General features: G+C 46.8%; 1 protein-coding gene across 1 annotated transcript in view; it reads right to left on the minus strand.

The window, feature by feature from the left end:
* The window catches only part of ALK (ALK receptor tyrosine kinase), a 701,480-nt gene that overhangs the window by 292,743 nt on the left and 383,569 nt on the right, over window positions 1-25,168 (minus strand). Inside the window, exon 4 of the mRNA XM_003787498.2 lies at window positions 24,878-25,079. Coding sequence (XP_003787546.1) covers window positions 24,878-25,079 — 202 coding nt within the window. The remainder of the gene's footprint in view (window positions 1-24,877; window positions 25,080-25,168) is intronic.

Here is a 25,168-nt window from a genome sequence, read left to right on the forward strand (position 1 = left end):
GGGATTTAGACAATAAACTAGGAACCAAATACATTAATCGTGGCTTGTTAGTAAAAGGAACTAAACAAAGACAGAGACGAGGAAAGGCAGAGATCACAGTGTGCATTCGCGAGGTGGTGATTTTTCAGCTTGGCTCCAAAGGATGAACAGGGGATGACAATATAGAGACAAGAAATGGGTAGCTTTTTGCAGCAAGTGCAAAGGGCGTGTGGCTGGGACCAATAGAGGAGCAGCGGATGTGGGGAGAAAGGTTATAAGCAAAGGTCAGAGAGGTGGGCAAAGCCAGATCATACAGGGCTTTAGGCCAAAATTTTATTTTGAGACTGGTGGGAAGCCATTCAGTGGTTTTATAGTGAAGTAGAATACTGACATAATTTGTTCTATATTTTTAAACTTTATGCTTTTCACAGAGAATGAATTAGAAGGGGCAGAACAGGAAGCAGGAAGGCCAATTAGGAGGCTATTACTGTCTCAGGTGAGAAATCAAGGTGGCCTGTGCCAGGGTGGTGGAAGAGAGGAGGTAAGAGGGGAAATATCCTTTAGAGGCGGAATTGACAGGGTTTGCTCTCACAGTGGACGTGAGGAGAAGGTGAAAGGGGGATGATGTGTAGTCACAGCCTCGGGTAATGCTTGAATGGGAAGAGGAAGCGAGGACAGAGAGACAGGGAGAAGCAGGAGGGACCTTGAGGCCAAGCAGCGAGGCTGGGCTGTCCCCCATAGCACATGGGGACCCACTGAATGTGCCAAGCAGGAGGGACCTTGAGGCCGGGCAGCAAGGCTGGACTGTCCCCCAGAGCAGATGGGGACCCACTGAATGTGCCAAGTAGGTCACTTGGACAGCTGGGTGGAGGGAGGGGCAAGGAGTCCAGGGCAGGGGGTGCGTCCAGGATGGCCTGAGGTGGCACAGAGACCCCAGGCTGCTTAGGGCCTGTAGAGACACCCCAGGGACCAGCTCGGTTAGGATTGTGGAGGGAAGTGAGGGTCCTATCAGGCAGGAGTTAGTGACTCAACAAGGTGAGGGAAGCCTACTGGGCTGAGAGGACTCTGAAAGCCTTTGGTTCTCTGAGCAGGGTGTGACTTGGGAGTAGCTGGGCTGCTCTGGGGTTCTCAGGTGGGAGGGTGATGAATTCCCTGCTAGTGGGACTCCTGCTGACAGCTCTCAGACCTTGTGGGTCCCCAGGATCTCACAGCCCTGCAGCTCACCTACAGGGTAGGGAGGGGGCCCAGAGGCCTAGAGCTTTGCAGATTCTTGGGCATCATAGCTCGAGAATGAATGTGCTGTTTAAAGATGGTTGAACTATTTGGCGGGGAGGGGACAGAGAGTTGCCTGTTACAGGAGAAATTCAAATTAACTGATAAGTTCTTGGCAGGGGGCTTCAAACAGCAGGTAGGAGTTATACTAGACGGTCTAATCATCTCCCTCCTTCCAGAGGTCAAGAAAGCCCCAAGGTTCTTGTGAGCTTGGGAGGAGCTCTGTGTCAGGTCAGGCACTCTTGAGATGACTGGAATCCCATTCTGTGTAGAAAAGGTTGAGAAGACATTGGAACAGGGAATCTGGTGGTCTAAGGACCTGTTTGTGGTGGCTGTAGGGTTCAGGGAATTGCTTCATGTGAATAAATAGGGGCAGGACAGCCCAGGGACCTCAGTGGCCACCTTACACATCAGAGCATTCATGGAAATCATCATTCTAAGAGGCCCAAATCAGGTGGGCAAAGCCAGGTCATACAGGCCTCTACCTTTCAGCTGTGCCTATAACATAACGCGGCCAAGGGGTATTAGAGCATCTCTAAAGACAGCACAGTGAGAGGATGAGGAAATTCAAATGCAAAAGGGGGACACGTTAATTGAAAAATTATGAAGTAATTTTGATTTAGTGCGTCAGCCAGCAGCAGCAGCCATTCACAGGGTGAATGGACATGGATGTGGCTACAGATATTATAATAAAACCCACATGGATACCTACAGCAATCACCCAAACTAATGAATTCTGGTTGCTATAGCTTTGTGGCCCCCTCTCCTAGAGTCAGGCCCTCCCAAGATGCATCTCTCCCTCACCCAATGACTTTATTCCAGGTGACCATGCCCAGTGGAAGGCTGTCTCTCTAGATGGGCACAGAGGCTCTTTAAGTCTCTGACAGAGACTGTGTTCTGGAAACAATGATTTCTTTTCTCTGCATATAGTTCTCAGATCAGGCATCAAGCTTTGGGGTGTTGAACTCTTTTTTCCAATTCTGCATTCTTTCTGGTTTTCTTCCTATTATTCTGTTAAACAAGTTACAATGAATACTAGCTGCTTTTCCTCCTAGAAAAAACCAAGGAACATGGACTATGACCTCTGGTGGGGTAGCAGCAGGAGGTTACCAGAGAATGAGATGCTCTTGATGAAGGGAGGATCTGGGTGGTCTTAGTGTAGACATGGTGAGCCCATCAGGTACTAATGCAGTTGGCATTTTAGAAAATATGGGACTTGGCTTTCAAAGTTAAGCAGGATTCAGAGGAGACAGATAAGACTGAAAGAATGTTTTGGGTGGGACATTGGGGAAACAGCCCGGCTTACAGCTGCGGAAGCTGCTTACAGTAGGAGGCAGACGTATTGAGAGGGGACCTGTAAGCCTGCTGGCCATTCTACCTGCTGATTACAGCCTGATGTTTGGGGGCTACGTGGATGTGCCCACAGGCAGAGAATGCTCTAATCTGTCAAGGAAGGGATTCATACCAATCATCATATGTTGTATTGAGCATTTAAAAATCCCACTCACAACTTAATAATACTTAATGTCTTCTGTGAGTGTGGTTAACTTGAGTCCTGAGTTTGTCCAGCCCTGCAAAACTAAAAGGAGGTCTGATCTTGGGGAAAGCACCGGGAAAGAGCCACCCTGCAGGGCCTGGTTGGCTTTCTTGAGAGAGATTTTCCCCCATCACTCATCAGATGTGCAGAGAAAGTACACTCAGTCCCTCTCAGATTGTTCTGGCCTCTGGCCTCAATTAACATCTGTGTGTGGACGTGCATTTCCTTTCTGAATCTTGCTACCCAAGTGGTTTTCTCAGAGCAGCAGCAGCAGCTGGGAACTCGTTAGAAATGCAGACTTCCAGCCACGTCCCTGACCTACCGGATCAGAACACACGTTCTACCTGGATCCCCAGGTGATTCTTATGCTTGACAAATGCTGAGAAGCTCTCCGCAGGCCATCTCATTCAGCGCGTCCCAAGTGTGCTCAGTCACGGGCAGCACTGGGGGGTGCATTACTCAGGAGATGACTCCCCTGGGTCCTCTGGAGAGATTCTGATGCCCAGGCTCCCTCCTGAGAGACTCTGATACAACAGGTGTTTTTATTTTAATGGGAGAAATAAACAGGTTAGAAATGGGATGTGAGTCATGTGTGGAAATACTCCCATCTGTGGCACACAGAGAAGAGGAAGACCCAAACCCTGCTCTGAAAATATGCTTGTTTCTGGACAGCTGCACATAGACCATCGTGCCCATGGCCACGTGTGGAGGCTTCTCTGTAATGGAAGCTTCTAGAGGAAAAGGGAGTTGAATTTTTTGGAATGTTTATAAACAACCTGTAGTAAATTTGGGGTTATTTAACATTTAAATAACAATTCTGGCTTTGGCCTTTTCCAACATTATGATTTCAACCTCATCTCTCACCAAAGCATCTTCCTTGGTTTCCCCTGATACATTAAATGAAGCTTATTTTTTTAAATATGTAGCTGATATAGAAAGGTTTAAGGAAAATAGGAGATTCTTCAGCCATGGGGAAGGCTGTTTTAAGAGCAAATTAGATCGGTGAAAGCTTTCTGTATTCACCTGTATTCACTCATACAATTCCTCCCAGTCTTTCTTTCTCTCATGCTTCTCAATGAAAATAAAGTCTGAAATCTGAAAGAAATGAGCCTCTACCTTCTAGGCAACTATCTCACTCTGGATCCTTGTGAATCTCAGGAATTTTTACCACGAATGAGTCCTCCCTCTCCCCCCACCCTGCTATCCAAATTATTTAAGAATCAATGATACACAAATGGGAATCAACATTTCTTAACACGTCTCTCTTCTTCTGTTCCAATTTATTTCTAATAGAAGGCCTTTTACAAAAGCTCAAATAACCTTTTAGGTATGCCATTATAATAGAGACTTTGGGGGCATTAGAGAGCCAGAGGAACAAAGGTCAGGGTGGGGAGAGACATTTCAAAAGAAAGAGAGAACTAGGGAACTTTATTTACAAGGCCATCGAGAGGAAGTTTTTGAATTCAGCAACTGTGATCTGTTTCTGTGATATGTTTTTGGGATTCAGTTTTGCAATCAGAAGAAGAAAGACCTGGCAGAGGCTTTAGTCACCACTCCCTTACCCAGGAATTTTGGTGGCATCATGGGTGTATTAGAAGCTGTTACACTGAGTTTGGGCCCTGGTGACCAGTGGAAGTGGCCACATCCTCTGACACTCTCCTGGTGTCTCTTACAGGGAAGGGGAATAGGTCCCAGCAGAGAGGAAAGGCCACTTCACTACCAGAGAGGGGCTGCTGGCTCTTCTTCCACCCAGGCAATGACAAAAGGGGCTCCTTTAATTAATTCCTTCATGTGCTCTGGCAAGTATGAACCGTCCCTAGTCATTGACATTCTTAAAGCCCCCTAAGAGTCCCTGGTGGTCAGGTGGTTGCTATTTTAAAGTAGAAAAGTATTAGTTGAAGGAATCAACAATGAACAAAGCCATATTTGTTTAGCATCCACAATGTGCTCAGCCCTGTAACAGTTGCAGTGTTGGGTAAATAAAGCATAAGACATGGCCCCAAATCTGTAGGAGGCTGTTTCTACAACGCTTATGAATAGGTGTTAGATCTCAGAAATGCCTGAGTTTGGATCTCAGTTCTACTTCTTTGGGAAGTTGATTTTCCTGAACCTTAGTTTTCTTTGCTGTAAATGGAAGTGCATAGATTATTAAAAGAAAGTACGTTCAATACCTGTAATACTTGTAATCTGTTTATAGAAAAAGGTCAGTAACTTGCAGTGAAAGAATGGTCTCTTAGGGAAAATCAGGACCATCTACACAAAATAATTGGTAAACAAAGATAGCACTGGATGTTGATAGATGAAGGAAACAAAGAGGAGAGTATACCGACTTCCAAGCATTATCTGATCAGGTAGGACACCAGAGAGTTATGTTGCAGTGGAGATAGTTTTACAGAGTTAAGAACTGACTGGGTTGAATCTTCTGGAAAGCCTTCAAGAAAGAGGGGATTCATGAATTCAGGAATATCAACTCCATCTTGTAGAGCTGTCTCTGAGCTACACAGGACAGACTGAAGAACAGTGAAGGTGCAGATAAGTGGGCTTGCTTTGATCCTCTGCCTCTCTGCTCCCCATCTTATCTCTCCCTCACCCTTCACATTTAAACTCACTTATCTTTAAGGCACATATAATTTCCTCATCTCCTTTTCACTAATTTTACTCTCAGCTCTTTCATCTTCCCGCTCCCTTCTAGGTATTTTTTAAAAATCGACTTTACAGAGATACATCTGTAATATATATGCAATAAATGACATCCATTTAAAGTGGACAAGTTGATGAATTTAAATAGCTGTTATACAGGAAACCACAACCACACTCAAAAGACAGAAAATTTCCATTATCTCCAAGCCCTTCTCTCCCTTCTAAAAAAGTTCTCTTGCCCATTTGCCTTCAATTCTGCTGTACTCCCCGGGTAATGACTTCCCTACTCTCTTTCATGATAGATTAGCAGATTAGTTTCCATTTTCTAGAATCACATATAAGTGGAATAATGCACTATGTGGTCCTCTTGTCTGGCTTCTTTCTCTCAGCACAGTGATTTTGAGATTCATGCTGTTGTATCAGTAGTTCATTGATTTTTATTGTTGGATAGTGTTCCATACATATGTTCCATACATATGCATAGATAAACCACAATTTCTCTGTTCACTCTCCTTTTGATGGGCAATTGAGTCATTTCTGGTTTGGGACTATTTGTGAATAAAGCTGACTATTAATTTTAATGCACAAGGTTTTGTATGGATATGTGTTTTTATTATTTTGGTTAAATATTCAGACGAGGAATGGAATGGCTAGGTTGTATGGCAGGCATATGTCTAATTTTTAGAAACATCTAAGTTGTTTTCCCAAATGGGTACACCATTTTGTTCCTTTATATCCTTCTCAGCACTTGGTGTAGTTAGTCTTTCTAGTTTTAGTAATTCTAATTTTCCTGATGACTGGTGATTTGGAACATCTTTTCATGTGTTTGATAGTCATTTATCTTCTTTTGTGAGGCATCTATTAAAATCTTTTGTCCATTTCTTGTTGGGTGGGTATAAGTTCTTTGTCAAATATGTGTAGAGCAAATGTTTTCTCCCACACCAAGGCTTGGCTTTTCATTTTAAAATGGAATCTTTTGAAGAGCAAAAGCTTTAAATTTTGATAAATCGTACAATTAACATGTTGTTTTATAGTTTATGCTTTTTGTGTGCTAATAAAACTTTGCTTACCCAAGTTTGCAAAGATTTTCTCTTAGCTTTTCTGCTAGAAATTTTGTAGTTTTTGATTTTATGTTTAGGTTCATGATTCATCATCAGTTAGTTTCCTAGACATTTTAACATACTCTCATGGCTTGAAGACCATGCCAACGTGCCAACAACTCCTAAGTATTTTTCACTAGCCTAGTACTTTCCTCCAAACTACAGACCCTCATGTCTACCTGCATATTCCCTTGGGTATTAACAAGTTTCTAAAAACTCTCCATCTCCAAATAGAACTCTGCTCTCTACCCTTGTGCCTCCATGTTTATCTGTTTTAGTTAATGGCCCCATCTACCCAATTGGCCAAGCTACAATTGCCTCCCTCTCTCTCCCCCCAGTATTCTATCCCTTGTTAATCCTGCCCACAAGATACCTTGTATCTGCAAGTCCCTTCACTTCTGTCTGTGCCTCACTCTCTTCCTTTCCCCTGGGGAAAAGTCTGGAGTCTCCATACTCACCCTTACCTCCAATTCATTCACTGTCCTATTCTTGAACTCCACATCAGCTTTTCTTGGCTCTGAAGGTAAAGATTAGTATCCTAGATGTTCCTGATCAGTCTCCCACCTGTCTTTCCCCCCCAGATTTTCCTCCAGTTGATCCTCTCTTGTCTTTCTGGCCTCAATATAAGTTTTTCCTGAGTTCTTCAAAAATATCACACCTCTTTCCCTTTGGGACCTTCATATGTTGTTCCCACACTCAGAAAGGATCTTGCCACTCCTATGCTTCTTTCAAACTTGGATGGGAATGTCCTGTCCTCAGGGAAGCCTCCCTTGAGCTCCTGGCTAGGGTCAGGGCCGCTGTGGTAGAAGCTTCTGGAAGCCTGTACTCCTCCATCATTGTGGCAATGACATGATTACACATGTCATTATAATGTAATGTTCATCTTCCTCTCTAGAGTGTGAGCTTGATGAGGATAGCGACTGTTTCTGCTTGTTTCTAGCTCATTTCCCTGAACATAGCAAAGGGATTCTTATTGAATTAAGTAAGCCATGAATGAATGAATGGGTAAGTGAGTGAATGAAGACAGAAGGGCAAGCCTGGTAGGATGGGACGAGGGGAGTGAGTGGGCCACAGAGTAAGACCCTGCCAAGCCAGTGGGGTGGGGGTGGGGGACTGAAATGGAATCGTGTGGTTATGGGAAACATGTTTGTAGATTTTCTTTTTGAATTGAGAATCAATAAATAATTTTCTTTCCCCAATTATGTAAGCAGACGACCAATTATAGCAAGACTTACATTGCTGTCATCAAAATCAACCTGTAACCAGCTTTAGAAGCATATGGCAGAATAACTCCAGCACAAAAGATGCAGATGTAACTTTGAATTCTCTGATCACAGCAGCTTCTTGTTTAAAAGACAATTAAGTGCAGGCATCCAAAGGCACAAGCGAGAGGGGAAATTTCAATTAGAGAAAGAAATTTTTATAAGCTAATTGGAAAAGAGGGAGATTTTTTTTCCCTTTCCTTTTAGAACTTTTGGAAATCCTATCCACCTTGCTGAGACAGGGCAGGCCAAGCCTGGCTGAGTGGGGCCAAAGAGACATCGGGTCTAGAGACTCCAGTGAGGGCCCAGGCCGGGGAAGCTGGGGCAGGGCACGTGCACCCAGTCACTCCCACCTTGCCCCGGTCACGTTGCAGTACACCATATACACTTCCCCTTAGTGTTCTGTTGCTCTATCTGTGAATGGAATGAAGCAACTCCTCTGCTAAGAGCCCCGCTGGGTACTTGCTTGGAGTGTAGGTCAGAGTCTTCCTCCCTGTCCCCACACCTGCTGTCAGAGTGAGGGGCTGGGCAGGAAAAAGCTCTTCTGCTTGCAATGGTTCTGCTCTGAGTTTCCCCAAATGGATACCATACGTGGTGAGGCTTTGTATAGGATCTTCCCTCTGGCTCCTAGTGGCAGGTCCTAGAGGTCTGAGCAGGTCCAAGCAGATTCTAGTGGTCCTGCTCTGAGTTTTCCCAAATGGGTACCATACATGGTGAGGCTTTGCATAGGATCCTCCCTCCCGGGTCCTAGTGGCAGCTGAATCAAGAGTGCCCTTTGGGAAGGGGTGGAGATGCTAATTCATGCTGGGGATGTAGAGGAGACAGTTTCTTTTTACTGGTATTCTCCCCTCTCTGCCTAGCATATCACCTGGTGGTGGGGAGGTGGAAAGGAGAGAGAGCCACCTCTTCATATCTCTTTTGAGGAGGTCACGTCATATGGTGCAGTGGTCCTTGTGGGCCCAAATTCTAGCTCTGTTCATTATTGTGGGCAAATTCAGTCTCTTCTTCTGTAAAATGGGTATGATGTCTCCTTGTAGAACTATGTTAAGGATTAAAGGGGTAATGATATGTCAAGGCATTTGGAACATGTTGGCATATATTTAGTGCCATGAAAGTGGTAGCTGTCATTGTCTGAAAGCAATGAGCTGGCTTAGCAGTCTTCTCTGTTTATTCTTTTTGGTCAGGGATCCTGCTCCTTCAGGCCTGCCAGGAACAAAACCCATCAGATACCCTTCCCATCATCTACTTCAACTCCCAAATCAGCACAACACTACTTTCAGTTTCAATTTGGAAATACTTCTCAGTCACCAAACATTTATTAAATACCTTTCCTGTATTAGGTACTGTCTTGGATTTTAGGGACATCAAAACAAAAGTACAGTGTATGCTTAGATGAAATTGAGGCTCTAGTGCAAAAAATGGACATAAATGTACGCAGTTGGTGAGTTTCCATGCAACTGGGGCTATTACATACAGAGAGAAGGGACAACAAGGGACAGGGATCAAGGCTAATATCCCAAGAAGGTGCCACCCTTACAATGCTGATAATTATACATCTCAGAGCTTTGGGATCAGCATTAGACAACTGACATTTTATTTCTCTTGTGTACCTAATGGATCATTATATCTTTGAACATATATTAGAATAGACTGAATAGATTCAACCAGCTTTTACTGAGGCATTGTGCTAAGAGCTTTCATATACATTAAATCATTTAACCAGTTCTCTATGAGGACATCCAGATTTCTTCAGAAACCAGAGTGCCAAATAGAATAATTTTTTGATGGATGGAGTCCATTACCAGTTTAGGCCATGAGCCCAGGTGATTGAAAAAGCATTAATCAGGCTATTGTCCTGGTGTTGCCACTCTCTCCAATTTTTAAACCTTCTGCTACTAATGGAGATATTATCTGACTCTCTTGATGATAAAAGAATTAGCTCATCCAATCACCACATCATCATCTGGATTGAAGCTTTGCTTTTTCACCCGTTCTAGAAAATGGTTTAATTTTTAAACTAGAGAGTTGGCTGGCATCTTTTGTTTCTTGGTCCATGCCTTGTTTCACCTCCAAAGGCTTCTGGCCATACGATTTGTACTTAAACCTAGAAGTCATGTGTGTGTGTCGTGGATGATGAGAGAAGAAAAAGCCTTTCTTCCCTCACCTGCCTTTGTTCCGCTCTGAGATCACCAAGTCTGTCTTAGTCTGTCCATCAACTTCTGAAATGTGAGCTCTTAAAAGATCTCACCTAGTTCAAGGCCTCACTTGAGAGATGGAGAATACAACAGGGCTTGGGAGGGGCTACAGGGCTCCCCAGCCCCTCTGTGCAGTCCAGCATCAGGGAATGAGTCAGAATAGTCATGAGCCTGTCTCTCTGGCACTAACCCCAGGCTCGTTTTAAATAACGCATCTAAATGTTAATGCACACTTAAGACAACAGTGCAGCTCATACTCTTCCCAAATTGATTCATTTTGCAGTGGGCCTGATGCAATTTACTCAGTATAAAAATGTCTCTGGCAATCAGGGGAACAAAGGGGCAAAGCTGGCAAGTGACAGGGATGACAAACAAAGCAAGATGATGTGAAGGCCAGGGCCAGAATTGAATTTCTTTTCAAATCAGACATTTTGGGGAATGTCAATAGCAAACAAGAAAGGCCTTCTTTGCCTACAAGACAAACTTGAGAACTCTCCATCAGGAAGAAAAGCAGTAAATTGTCTAAGAAATGGTTTTAGTGACATATGGCAGCACCTCCATGATTCTTTTTCTTTTCTTTTCTTTTTTTTTTTTTAGCAGTTTTTGGACAGGGCTGGGTTTGAACCCACCACCTCCAGTATATGGGGCCAGCTCCCTACTCCTTTGAGCCACAGGTGCCACCCACACCTCCATGATTCTTAATGGTGTCAGCTCAGGTGGCTGGAGTTCAAACTGTGGGATGCAGCTTGTGAAGGAGTGAGCCAAGCTTCAGCTGAATCAGTGGGTGGAAATTGTAGATCAGAGAAGAACAGGGCCCCTGCCCCCATTGCTGGTGAGATCCCATCTGAAGAATATGGCTTTGAAAAACATACTGTAGCAAAAACTAAAGTCATTTAGCCTGAAAAAAGTTAAGAGACATGAAAACTGTCCTCAAAGAGATGACAAACTGCCTTGTTAGGAGAAAGTAGTCTTGTGCTACCTGACTCCAGAGGACAACTAGAGGATCAACCAGGAGAAGGAAAACAAGGTCAGATAACCAAGTTCGTGAACCCATTCTAGGAAAAAGTGCTACATACCTCATTGCTAAACATCACCAGGGTCACCTTCAAAGTACTCCTATTGGCCATCTAGTGACTGAGGTGATATTCGGCAATGAGGTATGTAGCACTTTTTCTAGGATGAGTTCACGAACTTAATTATCTTGGGAACTCAAATTATAGAGTCTCAGGAAAAGGTAGTCTTGCATACGGTCATATGCCTGAGTATCAGAAACGTGATAAGCACTCAGTGCACACTGGCTATCATTGTTTACAAAGCCTTATCTTCACGAAGATCTAAGGCAGGCGGGCAGGTACTACTATTCCCATTTTGAGGATGAAACACCAGAGGCTTTGAATAACTATTAATAACCAAATGCTAGAGATAGTGAATAACTTTTAGAGACATTCCGTAACTTTCTAAAGTTTCAAAGCCAAGGGGGCCACCAGCAAGTTCTTCCGAGGAGCTGGCGCTGCTTACAATGGGATGAGCTAATCTGTTTTGGGCATCCTGTAGGGGGGAGCAGACAAGTCAAAGGCAGATGAACTTTGGAAGAGGCTCTTGCACTGTTTAGGGTGGGGAAAAAGGGTTGAATTCAATGACTTTTAAGATTTTTTTTGCTTCATGATTCTGTGATTCGAATTGTGCTAGCTGAATTATGCCTTTAACCCATAAACGGTCATGTGCAAATGTGAAACTGGGAGGCAGCAATAGAAGACATTCAAAGGTCAAGGACCATGTACACGTGGCAAAATACAGGAGGTGGCATTTCCATCCGAACCCTCACTTTGCCAACCAAATTTCCTGGCTCTTGCCACCAGCTCCCCAAACCCTGAAGTCCATTCTAAAGTTAGACAAGGTGGCAGAGGGTTAATCAAGAAATTGGATAGACAAAGCAAGGATTTTCAGAAATGGAAGTCATCTGGGTCTGTTGAGAGGCTGAGCCAATGGACAGAGGAGGCTCCCCGGGGAAGGCAAACAGCCCACTGAGAAGAAGGCTGGAGAGATGGGGGAGTGTCTCTGAGGCCGCGGGTAAACATCCAATGGCATGCCAATTAGAATTCCACATAGTCAGGGAGGAAATAAAGTACTGGGAGAGAAAAACAGAATCATAGAGGGAATGCTTAACGAACAGTTGGAGAGAAGGCAATTGGAATTCATTGTACATTGTCTGAAAAGATGAAAAACTCAATGGGAGTCAGGGTGGTTAAGCGGTGATGTAAAGACAAGTGACCTAAGGGGAGGCAGGAACTGGGAAATACCACGTACGAGTCTTCAGTGGAAGAACACAAAATATACAGGAAATAACCCAGAAAATTGGTGGAACTAAAAGGAGCACAGGGGGGCGATCAGAGAGCGTTGGGCCTCGTCTTTTCCCGAGGCTAACAGAGGCCAGCATTTGCTCAGTAATGTGAGATGGTTAGGGCCACAGATGGGGATGACACAGGCTGGGGACAGTCGTTCTGTCTGGGCTTGGGTAGAAGGAAGTGAGTGGGTGTGTATGGAATGCTGGTCAAGAGCTTTGTATAATAGATAAATTCTTTGCTTGAAACCCTGTCTCAAATTTTCAAAGCGTTTTTGGCTCAGTTAGGGGATTTGTTCATTTAATGAGTAATTATTGAATGCATACTATGAATCAAGTGCTGTGCTAAGTATTAGACAGAAAATGACAGATAATGGCCATCCCTACTCTCAGAGCAACATGGTCTGAGCAACATGGTCTAAGTGGTCAGAGCAACATGTCCAGGTAGAAATGTGGTCCAGTGCTGGGAGAACGCTGATAGGGATGCAGGGCAGGTGCAGACACTGGTGGGAAGGATGCTGTGATCGGCTCTGCTCCAAGTGGGTCTGGGGTGTCAGGAAAGGCCTTGTGGAAGAGGAGCTAAGAGACTCCTTCTAGGAGGAGCAGAGGGCTTGCTCTTGATTGTCAGTGAGGTGGGGGAAGGCAGGGGGGATGAAATAGCTTGTCCTACTTGGAGCAACTGCAGGGAGTTGGATCTGAATGAACCACAGGTCTAGGAAGGGCTGAGCTGAGCTCAAGAGCACTGAGGCTGGATCAGGGGCTCTGAATGCACTGCTAATGAGGGACTCAGATTAGATCCTGGGCTTGCCAGGGATCCTCTGAAGGACGTGAAGCAGAAGATTAGCAGCCTGCAGCAGCTGCCTGTCAGTTCTCTCATCAAGGTCTAGTTTGCTCCAGTTGTGGGCTTCCTAATGCCCAGGAAGAGCCACCGAGAACATCATTCTCAAGGACTTCAGGGAACATTCCACAGAATTAACCATAATCACAGAATAGCAATGAGGCTGGGGCTTGTTCCTCATACTCCTCCTGGTGAACTAAGGTTTGAGTCTAGCGCAGGGCTGAGCTGAAGCAGCACAGCCCGCAGCTCCATCCTCAGTCTGCCATTATGCACCTGCCATCTGAGCTTAAGGGTCCTGCTGGGGGAGAAGGTCCCAGATGCTCAGGTAACCTGGTGCCCATGGGCAAATGGTCTAGAGAAATAGCCCTCAGTCCCTGGGCTCAGCCTGCTCTCAGAGGCCCTCACTACCCTTTTCCTTGTTTCTCATCACCACATGCCTTGCCCAGTGTCAGGGAGAACACCAGTAATTTGGGAGCAGTAGGAACCCTCACTCACTGTGCTAGGTGATGTAAGATTCTCTCAGGAGGAGACAGTGCACCAAACCCGCCCATAAACCATGAAGCCTTCCAATTTGAAATCCCAGGGCTGCAGTGGCTCTGAACTAAGGCTCTGAACCATGAGAGAATGCATTTCTGAACAAGCAAGGCATTTAGCCAGGCGTCTGTGTGGGATACACAAACAAAGCGGGAAAGGAGAACTCAGAAGCAGGCAGGTCGTGAGAAGCAGTGGATTATACTGAGGCTGCTGCGAGCAAGAGCGGGAGCTGGTTGCTGAGCAGAGTGGGAGATTCCCTCTCCCTGGGCTGCCAGCACCTGTGGTCGAGATGTTCTCCCTGCAACTCCAAGAGCTGGTGGCCCCATCCCCTGATTCTGTCTCTTCACTGCAGCCACAGGTGGTTTCTGAAGGTGAAGGAGACCGCCTTGGGCTGGAGCTTCAGGAGATGGGACGGCAGAGGCCAGGTTCTGGGAAGGACTCTCAGGACCCCCTTCAGTATGGACACACCTCTCCCCGCAGCCCACTCTCCAGAATGGGCTTCTCAGGGGGACAAGGCCTTGGAATTTTGCCATTTATTCTGAATGGGAAGGACAGTATGGACCTCATAGAAAATATGCTGTTGTCCATTTATTAAGAATAAACAATGGTTAACAATGATGAATAAATAGTAATTTATTCTTATCTGCTGGTACAGAGGCCCAGGGAGCAGTGGTTAGGAGCCCAGACCATGGAGCTAGGGTAGCTGGGCTCAGATCCAGTCTGCTCCCTCCGAGCTGTGTGACCCTGAGCAGGTTACCTGACGTTGCTGGGCCTCTGCTTCTGCACCAGGAAGGAGACAATCCTATTGCCCTCCTCGCTGAAGGATGGTGGCTGTCATATGAAATGAGAAGATGCATGCAGAGCACTTAGAACAATGCCTGGCCCCGGGGAACTGGCAACAGTGACTCTTCCTCTCTCTCCTTCTCCTCCTTTCTTTTAATTATTCATAATATTACACAAAGTAAGGGCAGTGAAGGGAAGGAGGTGAATTCCTTCCCTGGATGCCAGGTCCTGGCCAGATAGCAGTCTCATCCTTATGTCCACCCTGGGGAGCCAGTGGGTCCCTATTGACAGTGAGGAGACCCAGGCTGGTAACTGTGTGGCCAGTACTAAGCAGGAGACCCTAAGGGCGTCTCAGAGGCAGAGACACTACAGCAGGTGCTGACGCATGTGTGAAGGTCTCTGTGGGGGAAAGGGGTTAAGGGCCATCCATGAGGAACAGCCCACCTCGGCTAATCTTCTTGCAAAGTGAGGAGGGAACAATAGGCAACACCTTGAGCTTGGACTTGGACTCTGGAGTCCATGGCACTGGGTGGAAGTGACTAGCACATGGGCCGTCTGTGGGCACTTGGAGTCCTTGCTGGGGGGAAGATCCTGCCCCAGAGAGAGACAGTGAGGAGGGTGCCTGGGCCCAGGGAGGTCTTTGAGCATTTGTAGCAGGACATTTGCTACAGGAAGAAGTGTTGGGATGGCAGGGCCGGTGGGGAGGCTTTGCTGTGTGGAGGCTGCTTTTGTGAGATGGCGATGGGTGTTGTGGCCACACAAACCTGTAGTCACATATATACATGTGAGAGTGTGAGCACTCCAAGGGGATGATAGGGGAGAGGGAAGCGAGGATGGGACAAATCCAGAGGATCACATGGCCACAGCTCCTTACCTATGAGGCTGGACAATTAAGTTTAAGAACTCATTCTAGAAAAAGTGCTATATACTTCATTGCTGAATATCACTATGGTCACCTTTGAAGTACTCCCCTTGAGAAGCTAGTCACCTAGTCCAGCACCTAGTCCATTCTTCAAAGCAATTTTGGCAGTCATTTTCTGGAGTGGCCATCAGAGCTGCCATCATATAAGCCCTGACAATTAAGTTCATGAACTCATCTAGAAAAAGTGCTACACACCTCACTGCTGAATATCACTATGGCCACCTTCAAAATACTCCCCTTGGCTATTTGGTAATATATGTAGCACTTTTTCTAGGATGAGTTTGTGAACTTCATTGTTTGACCTAGCATGTCCTTAGTCTGTCTTTTGCACACTCATGCTGTCTGCGTGGAATGTCTTTCTCATTGGCCACCTGACCAAGCCTCCTCCCCTGCAAAGCCGGCTCAAGTTCTCTTCTCAGAACCACCTTGCCTGATGGCCACCAGCAGTTCTGATGTACCTGGGACCCACTATACCCCTTTTCCCTATAGCATATTACTGTCTGTTGTTCAATTATAAGTCTCTTTTGAACCCCTTAAAAGCAGGATGAGCCAGCAGAGTCCAACCAGTGCTGGGGACCAAATAAGACTCATAAACATTTGTTGATAGAATGAAGAAGTGAATGAATGAATGAATTTCTTGACACCAGTGGTCTATCTCGCACCTAAGTCCCTCCATCTGTTTTCACTATCTCCCTCCCCACTGGGAAATGCTGAGGCTCCACAAACACTGCTGAGAAGAGAAGTGACTGTTTCTATGTATTTTGACTTCTCTTTGTATACAACATATATTTTTCATTATGAGATTAGCCAAGATGCCATTCTGACAAGCCATGGGGTTCTCTCATCTTCCAGGTGTTCAGGGGTTCAATCCATCAAACACCCAGGGCAGGGTGGGAAGACGAAAGCAACCTGCTCAGAAGAGCCCTACTACATGACTTCAGCTGTCAAATCTCGAAGGTCAAAACTGGCAGAAGCTGATGGTCTTTTTCTTTTTTCTTTTTTATGCCCATCAATGAAAGCAATCGTGAGTAAAAGTTGTACCTGCCAGGAAAGGAATTGTCCTTTGTACTTAGTGGCAACCTTCACAGTTGAGGTGCACTTTGACAGCTCCTTCCTCAGCCGGGGGGAGGATTATACATCTATCCCTGGGCGTGGGTGGAGGGCAGGGAGAAAAGGCTTTTCCATTTCCATCAATTGGAGACTCTTCTGTGATCTCAAACTGGGCTTTAAGTTTCACATCTAGAGTTAAGGCTTAAGAAGAGTTGTGTCATAGAACTGTTTTAAATTGATCTAACACAGAACACCTGCTGTGTGCTGGGACTGTGCCAAATGTTACTTCAAGGTTTGTGGCCCACAGTTAGAGAACCACATGTTAGGAGATTCCTCTTGAGAAGGGCTTTCCCCAACTGAACAAGGACAGCTCTTGCTTTTCTCAGAACCAGGCGTGACACCAGGATTCAAATGCTTCTTGGGGAAACAACATGAGTAAAGAAATAAAGCCAGAAGATCTGTGTTTCCCTGAACCTCTCTGAGATTCAGTTGACTCATCTATAAAAGAAGGACAATAACATGTATGGCATAGATTGTAGGAAAGATGAAATGAGTTGATGAGAGTTGAGGTACTGGGTAAACTGAATGAGCATTATACAGATATTCGCCATGAATACTAACAATGTGGTATCTGGCTCCTGAGAACAGAAAGGAGGAGTTTGACTTTGTTGTTAACCTGGGACCTAGATGAGTGTTAACTTGTGACATTCTCAAGTACAGATAGGGTGGATGGGTGGATGGGTGGATGGATGAATGGGTAGATGGATGGGTGAATGGATGTGTGGGTGGGTGGGTGGATGTATGGATGGAATGGGTGGGTGGGTGGATGGATGGATGGATAAGTAGATGGATGGGTGGATAGATGGGTGGGTGGTTGGATGGATGGGTGGGTGGGTGGATGGCTGGGTGAGTAGATGGACTGGATGGGTGAATAGGTGAGTGAGTGGATGGATCAGATGGAATGATGGGTGAGTGGATGGATGGATGTGTAGGTGGGTAAATGGATGGATGGGTGGATAGGTGGATGGATGGGATGGATGGAATGGGTGGATGGGTGGATGGATGGATGGGTAGATGGATGGGTGGATAGATGGGTGAGTGGATGGATTGGATGGATGGATGGGTGAGTGGATGGATGGATGTGTGGGTGGGTAGATGGATGGATAGGTGGGTGGGTTGATGGATTTATGGATGGAACGGGTGGGTGGGTGGATGGATGGGTGGACAGGTGGATAAGTGGATAGATGAATGGGTGAAAGAATGTGATAGAGATTCCTTCTGACTCTAAAAGGTTGGGCTTCTCTATAGACCATTCTGATTCTTCTCAGTCCCCTATGACTTTGAAAGCTATACTCCTTCTGGGGAGAGAGTAATATATATGTCAAGAATATACCCATTTGTGGAGACCAGTCATGTCCTTGGCTACCCCCCAGGTATCCAAGCTTAGGGGCTGCACTTGCCTGTCCACCCATTAGTACACACAAGTCCATCTCATGTCTTTAACTCTTTTCATCTTTCTTCTTAGGGCTCAGTAAATGATTATGTTATATAAAGCTACCTGCTTATATGATCAATCAATACAAGCTGAGATGTTAGCCTTCTTAATTTCTGATAAACAGAAGAATCAAAGTGGAGCTTTCTAAAGGTACAAATGTTATGCCCTGTGGCAGGATGAATAAAAGCAGAATGGCTCAGGATGGCCCTCAGTTGTGCAGTTCTGATTGGTACTGCCGAAGTTTGAGACCTCCCATGCCAATAGCTCAAAGTGCAGTTCCTCCAGACAGGACTAGAATTTTAGTAGTGGCTTCAATATTAGCAGTCATGGGGTGAGGGATGTGGTAAATCCAGGCACAGGGAGTAGAACTGGTGTTTTGTTGTTTATTTTGTTTTGTTTTTTCTTTTTTCTGATACCAAACCCTGGAAAGAATGAACTGGCGTTTTGGAGTCCAGCTGAGAGGACATGTGTGGTCACACTGAGAATGAGGTCTCCTCAGGTCCACTCCTCCATAATCCTTGGTGGCCTGGCAGAGAGGTGGCCCTAGGCCCTTTAGAAGGACAGCAAGGAGGTGGGAGAGAGGACATATGAGGTATTGGTATCTGCTTTGCCTATTTTCTAATTAAAACTCTGAACAGCCCCATGAGTACACAGTTATTACCATCTTACACAGCTGAGGCTCACAGAGATTCAGAGACTCACCCACACTCCTGCTGTGTGTGTGGGGAGTTACCTCCAAGAGCACTTAGACCCCAGGACTTACTCCTTCGAGAACTATGAGCTACACAATTGTTCCCACACCAAAGTATCCCAGAAATAATACCTGTGACAAGCCTAGGTGTGACTTTTAAGGCTTTTTAAAAATTATCTTTAAAGTCTTTGAATGGCTCTCTCTTTTTAGTGTAAATCACCCAGACATTAAAGCCCTTATTGTATATTTATTAGTGTGTTATTCAGACCAAGGGGAAAAAGAGAGGAGCTGACACTATGAATGACTTTGAAAGTGAGAAAAAGCTAGGCCTGAAATTAAATCATTGTGACACTGCCACTCGAGGGCATCAATTTCAATAAATGATCACCTTTTTTTTAAACTCCAGATCCCTGTTTATCATGCAGGCAGGATTCGAGGAGAACTTTTGGCTGTGGAGGCTGAAAGCCACAGGCTCTGATTTCCCAAGCTGGCAAGACTTACCACATTGCCCTGGGCTGACTGAAGTTCTACCTAGCACAGCCTGGGAAAAGCAATCAGATTTCATTTCAGAAGCAAATGCCTCCTGGCCCATCTTTCTACATGGCTCCTATCCTGAGACCTTCTCTCTGGTCTGTTTACCAGAATATCCAGGGCTCTGCACATTATCAGTAAGAAGTGTCTGTGGACTGGTGCTCTTTGCCAGACTGGGAAGGCCCAAAGAGCAGGACTCTGGGGTGGACAGAACCCTCTCTTGCTGCCCCTATCCTGGTGGCATCTGGAAAGGGGGCTGCTGGCATTGCAGGGACGGGAGACGGGAGCAGAGGGCAGCCACAGTCACCACTTCAGAAGGAAGGCAGCCGAGGCTGAGAAAGGCTGCAGTGTTCTTAACTGTGCTGCCAGTGACTGGTGGAATCAGGACTGGAACTGTACTTCCTGACGGCCACAAATCAATATCTCTTTGAGTTAAATTACTCTGGCTCATCTCCTATTAAGATTGTTACTGGTTTTAAAGCTGGGATCTTTGGTCAGAACTGCCTGCCCTAAATAAGTGCGGCAGCTATGTGCACACAGGCTTTTCTCCACCAGGGGAGAGTTAGTTGCCGATTTTAACCTGGGGGCAATGGGCTGGGAGACACACAGGAGGGAGCACAGGAGGGCCCCAGAGAGCCACTGTGGAGGTGAGCCCTGGCTTTGCCATGAGCCTGCAGTTTCACCTTGATCACATCACATGGCATCACGTCACATCACCCCTCCCCATCAGGAAACTGACGGGGGTGGGGGAGGTGGGAGGTGGAGGGAGATAAACATTTCTGGGTCTAGGGGTTAAGGGCCTACAGAAGAGTGAGGCTTTCCACCAAAGGGAATTTTAGTTCTCCATCACCCTCTGGAATGAGGCTTGTTTGCACTTTGAAATGCCCCTGACAGCTTATCTTGGCTCAACCCTGAGTATCACCAAATCCTTTGGATAAAAAATATCTTTTCAAGTACTAGTAATTCAGATGATTGGCAACTTCTATCCCCTCAAGGCCCAATTCTTCCCTCCGCACACTGTGGAGTTCTGGTCACACATAATAAAGTCCCCAGATAGCTGGGACTCCAACAGAAAGCAGTGTGGTTGGAGGGGAAACAAGATTCAAGGCAGACCTCCGGAGCAGGAGAGTTGCCCCTACAGACCAAAACGCCAACAACTCTTAAGCCGAGAGGGCACTGATTTCACCCAGCCCATTGCTGCTGGATAGGCCTTTCTGAAAGGCAGAAGAATGGCAGTGAGGTGCAGTGGGTGTGTCTGACCGTGACCTTGTCATCCTCAGCTATGCTGTCTTTGGCACCTATTACGTGAGAGGCACTCAATTCAGGGTTAAGTGAACGTACCAGTACGAATTGAAAAGGATCTAAGTTTATCAAGTAGCTTCTACCATCAGGCACAATGAGAGCCATCTTCCTTATGTCATTTCCCCACTCACCAGATTCAATAGGTATTATAATCATTCAGCCTGTGGGGACTTTGAGGTCACTAATTTCTAGCTAAGGTGTCCCACGCCTTTATGATACTGTGGCTAGCTGGGCCAGACTGTGGAATCCCTGCTTTCTCAGCTTTGTTTCTTCCATGGTCATTCTGGCTGGGCAGATAAGCTCATCTGACTATCCCTTGAGAGACCCCTGCCGAAGCCCGGCTGCCTGGCAGACGCGGCACTCACGCTCTGTGATTCGCTAGATCGCACACACTCCGCTGCTTTCCAGGCAACCTGGAAGGGAGCAGCTGCTGTGATTCCCCGACTGCCTTCCCCCTGCCTCTGAGTGCTTCTGAGCAGGCGGCTGCTCCCGAGAGGCAGCACGGCAGCGGCACCGCGTGCTCACGACTCAGATTTCTGGGGGACCCAGTGGCGTCTGACTTGTCATTCCTCAGCCCACTCCTCTGAGTCAGGCTCTCCCCAGCCACCTTTATTATTACAACTTCCTGCCTTGTTAGTACAAACAACAAATGTTGTTTTCCAAACAGAGGTCCCCAAACCACCATCTTCTGTTATGAGAACACACCAGCCCAGCTTGTCATCATCACAGCCAGCATCACTGGATGTCACCGGGCCCCTCGCTGCTCCGAGCCCCATGCTACTGAGGTCATCTCTGACATGAGAGGGAGTGAGCTTTCTATGAGACAAGCTGCTGAATATCTCAAATCCAAAGGTTCTCGAGACTGGCAGTCTCAGGACTGCAGAGAGCAGATAAATTGCAATCCTCTGTGGTCCCAAACTCTGAGCAGAACAAAGCTGATTAGGATATTAAACAATGGCCCATATGTTTGCACTATACTCAGAGTGCACCAAACCCTCTGTCCTTATTGCATGGACCTCACAGCAGCAAGTGGGCATTTTACAGATAGGAAACTGAGGCTTGAGGGGGGATAGGATTTGCCTGAAGCCAGAGAGCCTGTTCATGGAACTTCCCTAGTAGAGGGCCTGGCTGTTTGTGTGCCCGGCACCTCCATGGTCCTAACCAATACGAAACACTCAAATGATGCTCATGGATGATGAGCTGGGACTTAAATTCAGGACTTTCCATTCCTGGTGGAGAGATTGTTCTGCTGCCTACTATGGCCTTGCTGAGCTCTTACGGCAGTGGATGGAAGGAGTCTGGAGTCAGGCTGTGGGACCCTCTCAACTCGTCTGCCTGTGAGCTCGTGCAGGCTGTTTGGCCTCACTGAGTCTCCTTATCCGTAAAATGGGAGAGAGTAACAATAACCTCATAGACTGCATTGTTGTAAGTATTCGAAAAGAAGATGCCTGTGAAGTGCACAGCAGCGACTGGCTAGGAGAGCTAAGAAGTGGTAACTGAATGTAGATAGGGACTGGGCCTTATATATCTTTGTAACTCAGGATACTGTAGCATCCCTGACTAATACAGGGAGTGGCCCAGATGCATAAATGGAGGACTTGAGATGCTCATCTACCAAAAATGGCACCCTAGATAGGACTTCCCCTCCTGGGCCTCTGTTCCTACCCCTGTGAATTGAGGAGGCCAGATGAGGTAAATCCCACAGCTCTTCCCAGCTCTGAAATGCTGTACCTAATTCAGTCGTATTGGATGGGAGAGATTTTGCCTCTCAGAGGACATTTGGCAATGTCTGGAGACATTTTTGATTGTTAGAACTGGGGGAGGGGCCACTGGCATGTATGTGGGCAGAGGCCTGGGATGTTGGGACAATGCATAGGACAGCCCTTGCCAAGAACTGTTCTATCCAAATTGTCAATGGTGCTGAGGCTGAGAAACTAGCTCTGTGCAAATACCCACTGCGCTCAGATTAGCCGGGCAGGTGCCTTGTGTCTCACATCTTGCCAAGGCACACAGGGCAGCAGTCCCTGGGGTGCAGGATGGTTGGGGATTGGGGACAGTCTATTGATTGACCTTTCAGTTGCTACCTTCTACCCTCCTCACATTGATCTCCATGGAGGGGGAGTATGGCCCAGGCATCTTTAAACTTGGAATCACTCTTGCTTATCACTCAGCGCCTCCATGGCTCTGCCAGGGCTGGGGCAGGTGCCCTGCCTGAGATGCACAACGCTTGGGCCTAAGACAGATGGAGGGGTAGTGTCTGGCAAAGCCATCAGTCACTGGATTTGCCCCACTTAATCTCATTCCCTCTGGAGGGCAGAGCAACTCCTCGGATGAAGGAAGAGTCACCTTGGGAATACAGTGGATTGGCTAGCAGGCTAGACCTTGACACCTGGGGCCATGGCAGCCTGCCCACACCTCCTCCTCGTTCTCACCACTTGTGGAGGGGAGACTGCCCTTGATGGTGCCAAAGTCACATGACCTTGGGCTTATTTATCTTGAGCGACCAAAGAATCTGACTCCTCCTTTTTGTCTTTGCAAGGTGCTTTCACCTTCCCTCTTCCCTTTCTCAAGCCCTACTGCTCCCCCCGAGTTCTTACTGAGAGATTTGGGTTTCCTGAGAAGAGCACAAACAAGGAGCAGGGAGACCTGGAGTCCAGTTTGGACCGAGTCCCTTCCTATGGCCTCTCTCTGCCCCAGTTTTCTCTCTGTTGAATGGGAGTTCAGTTGGTAGTTAGGAGCGTAGGAAGGTAAAGAGGGAAACCCCCGTGCACAGCCCTGTGGATAATCAGGCCTGAGGAGACGCTTCTTTTCTGGCCACGCCGCTTACGATCACAGAGACCTGGAGTCTGGCGTCTGGGAAACAGGCACCACCAGGCAGGTGGTGCAACCTTTCCTCCCACATTCACAGAGTCCCAGCCTGCCCTGTGGGGAGCTCTCCAGCTCCACTTCCCCCTGGGACATCAATGGTTCCTCCCCACCAGCTCTGTAAGGGATCAGTAGGTCACCTGCAGGCTCAGCAGCCCCAAGCAGCATCCCCTGGTTTCTGCCAGGCTGGTGGGGAAGGAAAGTCAAGAGCATTAAGTCAGAATAAGCAACTCCTCGTGAGGTTGTGCAAATGCCTATCGGAATCAGCACAGACCCACCCCCGGAAGGGAGGCCTTCTCATCTGGGCTCCTTGCTGGGAAGGGAGGTTGCACTGGAGGGCGGCGTGGTGCCAGGGGACAGCTCATCCCAAACAGTGGGCAGTCCAGACACCCAACGTTCCTCATATCTCCTGGTGAACAGAGCAGGAGGCACTGGGTGTCTGGGACCCTCCCTGCCAGCCCAGAGAGGCATTCAGAGGTGAGAAGAGCCAATATGAGTTTCGGAATGGGGTGAGCATTCTGTTTGAGGCCAAGATATTATTTCTGCTGGGTTTGCAGTGGCTTGTGATTAGTTTATTAAATACAGGTGCATTAGTAGCAGGGTGTGGGGAGGAAACTTTCAAGATATCACTGAGGAGGTCATCGAGGCTTCCTGGAAAATTAACAGGCAGGCTCTCCCTCTGTGAGCCATGGACTCAGAAGATGGAGAACAACCACTGTTCAGGTGGGACCCTCTGCAAATGTCTTTCTTAGAGATACCTAAGTCTAAGCATAGCCAGACAATTGGAATAATTCTCTAAACATGTCATGAAAAAGGATCCCTCACCCTTGTTGAAGACATAATCAGATCTGGGGGCCTGCAAAGCCAGGGTCAAAAGATGGTATCTATATTTATGGAATGGGAAAAGGCAAGCACAGGAATGCCCTAGTTCAAGTTTGCTTTGCAATGTTACTTACTATTTGTACAGTAAGCAAGAATATCTAGAAAGCTTAGGGGGTCTTGCTGTCACGTACCATGGACGTTCTAGAACGAAGCTCCGTTCCAGGCTCTGCTGAGCTGACACTGGTGTAGCATCCCTGACTAATTCCTCCCTGGGGTCCCACACTTTCAAATAAGGCCAGCTTAGGTGGCCAAAATATTTAGTCCTTTCCTTTCCTGCTCAAGTTCTGCTGGTAAAACCTAGTTCCCAGCATATTAAATTACTTTAATGTTGGCCTTTTAACATTCCCTGGAGCTGTTTTCTTCTTGGCTGTGTCTGAACTTCGGGGGATGAATACTTTTAACATCCACTCATTCAGTGCCCACTCTGACAGCTGGTCCTCCAGCCTCTGAAGGACTACTAGCTGGGGTGGGCAGAGGCACCCACAGATCAATACCCAAGACACTACCTAGGCAGTATTAGCAGAAATGGCTCAGTCTGGACCTACACATTAAAAAGGACAATGTGAATTAAAAGTAGATGTCACAGACTCTGGAAATTTGCAGTCAAAAGTCAAATCACATCTTACAAAATCAATTCTGGACATGGGAGAGAACTTACCCGTGCTTCCCTGGAGTGGGCACCAGGAGGATCTCTCTTCCGGCCTCGTTGTGGGGCAGTAGCTGGGCAACGTACCTCCCCGAGGGCTGCAGGTGCCTGTGCACCGAGACGGCCAGTGTGCAGCGCTCACTGCTGCTCCGCATCCAGGGGCTCAGGATGGTGTGCTTGGAGTCTGCTGAGGTGTTGAGGAGGAGGAAGGAGCCTGGAACAGACAGGGAAAGTGAACCTCAGACATGTAGATGTCCCAGGGGCAGCTCTGTGGTCAGACTTAGAAACTCACAGCCTCAAAGT

This window comes from Otolemur garnettii, unplaced genomic scaffold, assembly GCF_000181295.1.
Source record: "Otolemur garnettii isolate 467f Iridium unplaced genomic scaffold, OtoGar3 scaffold00022, whole genome shotgun sequence".
In the NCBI taxonomy this organism is placed as follows: domain Eukaryota; kingdom Metazoa; phylum Chordata; class Mammalia; order Primates; family Galagidae; genus Otolemur; species Otolemur garnettii.